Source organism: Penaeus chinensis, chromosome 35 (assembly GCF_019202785.1).
Source record: "Penaeus chinensis breed Huanghai No. 1 chromosome 35, ASM1920278v2, whole genome shotgun sequence".
NCBI lineage: Eukaryota > Metazoa > Arthropoda > Malacostraca > Decapoda > Penaeidae > Penaeus > Penaeus chinensis.
The window spans coordinates 10,680,411-10,689,894 of NC_061853.1; the positions used below are offsets into that span (position 1 = coordinate 10,680,411).

At 39.4% G+C, this 9,484-nt stretch overlaps 1 protein-coding gene across 1 annotated transcript; it reads right to left on the reverse strand.

Annotated features, from left to right (window-relative positions):
• Window positions 1-1,430: 1,430 nt before the first annotated feature.
• LOC125044182 (headcase protein-like) lies at window positions 1,431-8,392 on the reverse strand (the record flags this gene model as incomplete). The annotated part of the gene is given in 2 exon segments (XM_047640651.1): window positions 1,431-7,691; window positions 8,172-8,392. A coding segment is annotated over 1 exon segment (159 nt), but the record flags the coding sequence as incomplete, so codon positions are not given.
• Window positions 8,393-9,484: the final 1,092 nt, after the last annotated feature.

Sequence of the window (9,484 nt, forward strand, 5' to 3'; positions counted from 1 at the left end):
AAGAGCATAGAAGTGAGGAAATGGGGAAAGAGACTGACAAATGTTAAATACAGAAATAGGTTGGAAGCCATTTAGTAAAGAAAATTCGTTGAGGTATAGATTAAAAAAAAACAGGGAATTGGCAAATGGGAAAAATACACAGAGCGGTGCCGAAGAAAGGAGAAGGCAAAGTGTCAAAACAGTAATTGAAAGAGATATGTAAGGGCGTAGATTCGTGGAGGCAGACGCACATAATCAAAAAGAAAATGAGAAATGAATTCATACATACATATCTATATTATATGTGCATGTGTTCATATAAATGCATACACCACGATGCATGTACATAAACAGAAACATATACGTATACGTAGACAACCATACATACACACGTACATATACATACACATATACAAACAGGCGTGAAGGGCCCACAGTTGCCAAGCCGGAGCGCCACCGCCCTTCGCCTCCGATCGCCAGAACCCCTTTGTACTGGTCTCCGCCGAGGGTGCGCCCGTGCCAGTGTCTCGGGGTTTAAATGTCCTGGGGAACTGCAAGCCGAGGAACGTCTTCGCTTCGTTCCTTGCATGGCTTGTGCAAGATGCAACAGGAGTTCGTTGGTGGAGGAGGAGAATAAGTATGTATAATTTTGGGTGAGGGTAATGAGGGTTGGTTCAAGATTTTTTTTTTTTTTTTACAAATTGTTTTATTTATTTATTTATATTTCTTTTGGTATTTTTTTGTCTTTTTCATATCTTCCGTGTGTAGAAAGAACCCCTCCGGGCTCGTTCATCAACATGGAAGATTGCTGTTCTTGATTATCAATTCTTTATTTACCTTTTTTTCTTTTCTTTTTTTCTTCGTCCTCTCTCTCTTTTTGGATTCGAAAATGATTTTTTTTTTTTTACTTTTTTTTTTTTTTTTTTTTTTTTTTTTTTGCATCTCATTACCCTTTTACTTACCGACCTGAAGAAATTTTGTCTCTCAGCGTCCACCAACTTACTCATGTTCTAGCCGGGGTAAGAGAACACTGGTTCTGTTTCTTTACTGCATTTTGTCATTTGAGAATTTGGTTATTTAAGTCATGATTAATGCATACACGAGTCAAGTCTAGGAATCCGTGTGTTAAACCAGCTTGGAAGTCAGTATATCCATCTTTTCAATCAACTTTCACATCTCTGGATTCACCTGATACTGAACGTTAGTCTGATGATAGCTTTTCTACCAACATTCAACTCTATGATTCTGTGAAATCAATTCCTTCTGTTGTTATTCTTACTCTTCCTTCTATAAAGAGAGAATTTTGTGTCCATCTGTGTGTATGATGTGTTTCAGTTTTTTCTTTGTTGTTTTTGGATACCAAGGCGGGCCAGGTCCGTCTCTTAGACAGACCTGGCCAGTCCTCAGCGTGAACTGAGAGAAAATGGAATTTGAAAAAAGACGAGAGCCAATTAGGGTACAAAAGTAAATTTATTTCCCATAATCATAATAATTACAAATCATGCCAATTTGAAATAAGAAGCAACACATATCTATCGATTCATTTTTTATTTGGTTTTTACTTTTTTTAATCCATGTCAAGGCACATTCTAATTCGAAGAAAATTGGGTTCCATTCCACTAACTGATCAAAAGTAGCAAGCGAACAAAACATGATGCACTGTAATTGAACCTTTATTACTATTGAGTTCCTTATATCTTGATCCTAACTTACGAATAGGCCTACATGTCTACTATGTACAATCAAGAAATTTGAGCCAAAGATGTAGCTTGTTGTGGTCGTGGTTGTCGATTCAAATTTTAATCTTGAAAACCATGAAGCTTGTGGGAGAGATCCTGTTGCGAGAGGGGGGCGGGAGGGACAGGGCAGATGGAACAAACTTGTGAACCAAAATAACCAAGATTTTCCTTTACTCTACTATTCTCTTTAATCCTTTTATGAGGGGGAGGGGGGAGTAGACACAGAAAGTCCTCCTCGTGGGTATCAAGAAGCCCTCCACTGAACACCCTCTCTCCCCTCCTCGTCCTCCCTTTCCACCCGGTCGCTCGAGAATCCTCCCAGGGTTGAAATACAAGCCCCGTCCTTATACTTCATGAGGCAAAAAACACTGTGGGTGAGTGTACATGGTCTTAGAAAGAGAGGAAGCAAAGGGTTTAGGAGGCCTGTCTTGAGGTCTTGTCTGGTATGGATTCTTGGTTTCCCGAAGGTATCCAATAAGAATGAAAACATTGGCGGTTTTTTTGTTTTTTTTTACTTTAACCCTTACCTACGAAGTGTTCTTGAGACTTAGATTCTAAAAAGTTGAAGGTTTCTTATTTATAAGAATCTATTTTTGTCTGGTCAACATTTTAAGAATGATTTAAAATGACTAATCAAATTAAGCTGAGGTTCCATTGGCTCTCACTTCAAGACCGTCCTATTTGCTTCCCCTTTCTCTATTCTCAACCTTCTTCCGGGTGATTCTAGCCTTTCAAAACGCTGAATATACACACAGTTCATAATAATAATAATAATAATAATAATAATAATAAAATTACGATTCATTTGCATTTCACTCTCTTTAAAAAAAAAGTGTCCTTTGATTCTCTCATCAACACGGTATAAAGCTACATAGAAAAAAAACATGTCTGGCTGATTTCTTTCCTGAATCGGAGGCTGTTTGTCTGAAGCCCACTTTTGTCGCTGGCGTTGTCGGAACCGTTGCTCATGTCGTGGTTTCTGCGTCAAAAAAGATGACCAGGACTATCTTTGTGATGTTGTAATGTACTGCCCTCTTTTGAGTTTTGTTACTATTTTGAATGCGGAAACAATGCAATAATTCCAGATTTTACCAGTCAATTGCTTAATATTATATACTTGAAAGATACAACTTTATTCTAGTATTACTTTAGTCTAACCACAGAATCCATGAGTAAAGGTTACCAAACGAAGAAAAAAAAAGTTACCCATCGATTCCTAAATCCAGAGAAATTCGTCCTAAAACGTTTACGGATGCGAAACTTTTGTCTTAAAACGTTTGCAGATCCAAAATTCGTCTTAAAACGTACGTCTACAGATCCGAAAACCGCCTTAAAACGCTTACAGATCCACCTATGATAAGGTCCAACACGTGCCCAATGCATACCGCAGAGTCGATGGTAGTATTGGTCAAAATATCAGGTCCCATATAGCTTATAGCCTAGCAATGCACATAATATAGCTGAGGTCAAGCCGAAGAAGTCAGGTCATAGCTCTCGTATGGGAGGGGGGGTCAAGGAAAGGGGGTGGGGTTGGCAGGTCGTTGATGTCATCTGTAGTCAATACATTTCGCTTTTTTTCATTGAACTAGTTGTATTTTCCAATTTGAATGGAGACTTCTTTTTTTTTTTTTTTTCAAAACACCTTTCACACTCTCTGTTGAACCACGAAATGAGATTTTAGGTAAATATGTGAAGGTCCCAAAAGGAGGTTTGATGGTGTGAGTTTACAATGTAAGTGGAAGTTTTTAGAAAGTAAAAAAAAAAAAAAATGTTCCGACGTCGTGGAGTCCGTTCTCTTTTGGATAGTCGTTAATTGCTATAAAATGTATTTGATGTTTGACTTAACAATCGGGTGTTCATATCGACGGACTTCAAAAAAAAAAAAAAAAAATCAACTTTTCTTCTCAATAACACTTTTTTTTCTTTTTTTCTTAAATTCGATAGCTTTAATCTTGCTTGTTCCAACGACGGGATTTTCCTCTGATTATGATTTAAAAAAGTATATCTTCCATTAGTAAAAGGTCAAAAGTTCAGACAACAATGACATCTTCCACATATCTCTGCCGAAGCTACCGCAATCTTTCTCCCAACATTATATTGTAAAGAATCTGATCTGACGTTTATAATGGTTACTTATTTTCTTTTCCTCCGAAAGACTTTTTTGACTCGTGACTTCATTTAGGAAAAATGTTTAAGACTTCATTTGCTTTTCCTGGACTTCCTAAGCCTAATCTCAGATTCCTCGCACAACGGAAGCAAAAAGTGTGAATGTTTCTGACGCTTGGCCTTTCTCGATGACATGTTTGTATTTCCATTAATGTTCATCCTTTTGGTGAAAATAATAAGGGTGTTTGATCTCTTGCCTATGTTAAATTCGAAAATTCAATAGTTGCCTTTAAATGCTTGAGATTATTGTAAAAGAAACAAGGTCGGATCTTGCAGCGAGTTTTGTTGGACAAAAAAAAAAAAAAAAAAAAAAAAAAAAAAAAAATATATATATCATTTAAACATTTAGTTTCTTTCGCAGCGTTTAAATTTTGAAAAAAAAAATTTGATCAATTTTATCACTTTTTTGCTTTTTTTTGTTATGTTTCTCTCACCATGTCACACTGGCCAGCAGACGGAAAGCGGCAAAGATCAGAATCATTCTCACAGTACAAGTTGAAGCTACATATATAAAATGTACCTTACACATTCAATACGGAGAGATTTAAAAAGTTGTTTTCCTATGTCTCATCATCATCTTGAAACCATGATCATCCCTACATCATAAGCAATAAACCCACCGTGAAAAGTGGAAGCATCAGTAATCATTAATAATATAATTGTATATATATAATTCCATATTTTTTTTTTTTTTTTTTTTTGAAGGGTGGGTGGGAAAAAAATCTCGATTTCTTTTTTTTTATGCTGCTATTGTTTCAAGTTTCCACCTGGGGGCTTAAAGTTTTTTTTGTTTGTTTTTTTTCTTACACAAAAAATGAAAGAAAAGAGTGGACATTGAACTAACTTACAGGCATTTAGGTTCCTCTCTTCCTTTCCCGCGCGTTTGAAGGAGGAAGGAGACTCACTGCCTTCAACTGTCGCCCGACGAGGTTGATGGAGGGAAGGTTGGTGCTCGAGGGGGGTTGAGAGTAGGGGGGGTGGGGTGAGGGAGGGGGGATGGTCGTGATGAAAACCAGGTCCTCCTTCCTTCGTCCTTCTCGTCTTTCTTCTTTCTTCTTCTGTTCCTGGGTCTTCCTTTCCTTTCTTGGCTTGATTTCTTCTCTCTCCTTCTCGCACTCACTTCTCTTTTCTTTCTTACCGGATGGATTCAACTCTCATCGTCGTTGACACGACTCCTTTTCGATCTTCTTTTTCACATTTTCTTTTCTCCTCTCTTTCTCTTCCGGTTCTTGCTCTTCGCTTTTCTCTCTCGTCCGTTATTCGCCACTTTCTCTTCTCCCTTTTCCATCTTCGTCGGTCTGGGCGTTGGCTTCGAGCGGGGTTCGTGGTCTGAGGTCCCCCCCCCCCCCACTTCTAGAGGGGTGGGAGGGGGGTGGGGGGAGGTAGGGGGTGTTGGTTTCCGTTTCCTCTATTCTCCATTTTTTTCTTCTCTTTTTTTTGTTTCTATCTCTTGCTGTTTTCTTATTCTCGTTCGTGTTCTTCTCATTCTCCCCCTTTTCTTCCCTTCCTCCTCTTTCTTCCGCGTTCTCTTTGTGGACAAGCCTTCGGTGTTTCTCACTTCTTGTCGTTCTCTTCGTTCTCCTTCTCTCTCCTTTCTCCCTTCCTTCACCATCCGCTCCTATAGCTCCCCTTGCTTCGTTGTTCTTCTCCTTTCTCTGTTGTTTTTAGTCACTGGTACAAGATGGAATTAATCGCCAATTATATATTTTTTTTTCTTTTTTTGAACGCTTGACTCTTCTTTTTATTTTATTTCCTATTTCTTCTCTTCTTCTATTTCTTCTCATTTCCCTCCACGTCCTCGGTCAACGCCACGACCTCCTCTTCCTCTCTTTACCGATCTCTCTTCCACTTCCTCGCTTCGTCACCTCCTCCTCGCATCACTTTGGTCTTCTTCACTTCCTCGCATCATCACTCCGACCTCCTCTTCCTCCATTCGTCGATGTTTACACTTATTCCTTCGTTTTTTTCTTCACACTTTCTTCTACTTCTTCTCTATCGTCCTTCCATCTCACCTCCATTTTTCTTCTGATTTTTCATCCACACTATCATTATCATTGTTGTTGTTTAAATCATCTTCCAAATATGTTTGTCTGTTTTTTTTTTTTTTTTTTGCTTATCTTTCTTTCTTCTTTCCACGTTACAAATTTCAAAAAACGGGGTTGTAAGTTCATCTTTTTTGTTTGTTTGTTTGTCTCGGGCGCTATATCAGCAAGGATTTTTTTTATGGACTATCTCTACGATGAAACATTAAAATCGTACTTATGGAATAAAGTTGTATACAGCACAGGAGATCACACAATTAGCATACGACTATTCTCTATCATTATTTACATCCGTCCACGTCTTTCCGGTGGACTTATTAAACATTACAAAGACAAAGTATCCCCGGTTCCATATGGGTTCCTGTAATTTTTTTTTTTTTGTATTTTTTGTAGTTTTTTTTTTTGGTTTGAGTCTGTCTACTTTTTAATTTTTCCCCGGCAGACACCTTAAAATCTGGGCTTCTTTAAGAAAAAAAAAATATGTACTCGTATAAAAACACACCAATTGTCCACATAAGTACATTTTTCTTTACATCTATCTCGTTCCGAGCCAATCACACTAGAAACAGGCCTAGAATTTGATTCCAGGACACTCCTTGGCAGGTATATGGTATCGGACCACGGTGTTGTGCAGCAGACTTTTTCAGTTTTCTTAAAGATTTCTTCCTTTTTTTTCTGTATAAAAACAAACAACACTTCAAAAGTATCATTAGTTCCAAACACAAGACACGTCAGGAGATAAAATGTTTTTATCTACACCTTTTCTTTTCTTTTCTTTTCCTTTCTCCTTCTCTCTCCTTCTCCCTTCTTCGGTAGCATCAAGTCGTCCATACAAGCAACACCTGAAGAAGTGCCGCTGCGTTCGCCAACACCTCATTGTCTTTCTCAAGTCTTTTATTTTCCGTAAAAAAGACTTTAATAACACGGTCCTTTGAATTTTTTTCAGCGTAATGAAAGCCCCCTGAGAGAGAGACTTCACACCTCCCAGACACACTTTTAAAAAATCTTTTTCCCCCGAGACTTCTTTCTCTCTCCTCCTCTTCTTTCCTCTTCTTCTCCTTCTCCTCCTTCGCCTCCTTCCGCCCTCCATCTTCCTTCTTCCTCACCGACCACATCAATGCCATCCTCTGCTTCCTCTCGTGTAACAGACAGAAAGGGTCTTCACACATTCATCATCTGGAATGTTTTAAGAGAATGAAAAAAAAACAAAAAACTATCAAACCCAGCTTCTTGTTTTTATTCTTCTCTGCTGTTCTCTTCTCTGCATAGATCTTCGAATGCCGACAAAGACAATCAAATCTATCCTCTTCCTTCTCTTGAAAAAACACACACACACGATTTCCTTTTCTCAACACAGCAAAGAACCAATGTACGTGTGTGTGTGTGTGTGTGGATTGGTTTTGGCTGGGTGGGTGGGGGGGTGGGGGGGGAGAGAAAAATGACTGACTACACTCACACCCTTTCCAGTCAGCCCATGTCTTAACGTTTTCCTTTCTCGTTATTTCAATTAGTTACTTTTAAAAAATACCATTCCTCTTTTTTTTTAAAACTAATTTTCTCTCTCTCTCTCCCTCGCCTTCTCTATTTATCTTCCACTTCCTTTTCCTTCTCGGTCCGTTTTCACTCTGCTATTTTTTTTTCGGTCCTGTCCTTGCTTTCAATTCCAAGAGACAAAGTAAGTTCACTATACACACTCTTTTCTGAAGGTGACAACGCCAAACAAAGGGATGTATGTGTTACGCGATTTCCCCGGCCAAGGCTGGTCCTGTTGGGAGATAAGAAATAAAAGAATAATAATAATAGATTTTCTAATAAGGGGAACAGGGAAGAAAGTATATTCCACAATAAAAATTACAGAAGAGGAATTTTCAGTGTTAATATTATTGATATTAGTAAGAAACGTAATGCATTTACACTAGTGATTAATTCCCGAATCAATTTAATACATCTTCTAATATTCGCAGCATTTGTTAATAAAGCGAAAGATAATACAAAACCAAGATAATACAAAACCATGATAATACAAAACCATGATCAAAATAAAGCATTGATACACTTTGTAATGAAGGTAATTATCTAAGTAGTTACCAGCTAAAAACACCATAAAACCACTGAAACTATAAAAGACAGAAGAGCCTAGCATAGTACTTAAAACAGAGTTAACAAAACTAAGCAATTAAAAGAGAAAAAGACAAATAAAAGAGAACCACGCATCTCCCACAGCGAGCGGGAGCGTCTCACCCACCGGGCCTGAAGCGCTGGGCGGGGAGGGGAGGGGGTGGTGGGGAGGCCCGAGGGCGCCTGCCACTACCACGCCTGCCTGTCGTCCCTCACGAAGGACGTCAGGGGCTTCACGAAGTGGTGGTCGACGTGGCCGCAGGAGGGGCAGGCGTGGGTCCGGCTGTAGTCGCTGAAAAAACTCAGTCTCTGGTCCGGAGGGATGACAACGGCTTCGCAACGACTGCACTGTGGGGGAGAGAGAGAGGGGGGGAGGGGGTGAGTTTGGGCGAGTTTAGGTTCCGTTTGAGATGGCTTTAGGATTAAGGTGTTTCTTCATGACTCTGTTACAGGATTATCAATTTTGAAATAATTCTTTAAACATTTTTATCATTACCATTTCCCTAATTCTATCGTTAGTGCCCGTTACCCCATTATACACATACAAACAACCAACCAACAAAACACATCCAAAATCTTTCAAAAATAGACAACGAAAACGAAGAGAAAATGATCCAATAATACAATAACTTTCGTGTCGAGAATAATGCAGTAAAATCACACCACAATATCATTCACGAATTCATTAACGTTAACCCGCCATTTAAGGAGAAAAACACACGAGACCGTGGCATCGATTTTATAATAACCAACCACGGAATGCGTGATTCGGTTATTTAAGTAATTGTGGTGTTCTTGTTAGGATACATTTTTTTTTGTGTGTTATTTCTCTCTCTTTCTCCTACTCTCACTATCTTCTTTTTTTCTCGCTCTTTGACTTTCTCTTTCTTTCCCTTTCCATTTCTCCTCTCATGCTTTCTTCTCCCTCCCTCCCTCCCTCCCTCCCTCCCTCCCTCCCTCCCTCCCTCCCTCCCTCCCTCCCTCCCTCCCTCCCTCCCTCCCTCCCTCCCTCCCACAACCCCTCAAACAGCTCTACAAAGACCCCCCACCCCCAACCCAAGTTAACCCCCCCCACAAAAAGACCCCACATGAACCCCCCTCCCCTAAAAGAACTTCCAAAACCCAGGAAGAACCTCAGAAGAAAAAAAACACAACCTCCCCCTCCACCCCCCATCCCCACCCCCACCCACCACTCCGCCCACGTCCTCCTATTCCCGCACGCAGATCGATGCCCTTTGGCGCTCAGGCAAAGGAGGTCAGGGCTAGTGAGGCTATATATTACCGTAGATCTATTTTTTTATCTATCTTGGAGGTAGATGAGATAGGCATTTTTTTTTTTTTTTGCATTTTTTCAGAGTATGCTGTTTTGTCTTATTGATATGGTCGTTATATTTTACTGCCGTTGTTATTATTTTGGGTAGAATGATCACTATTTCGTTT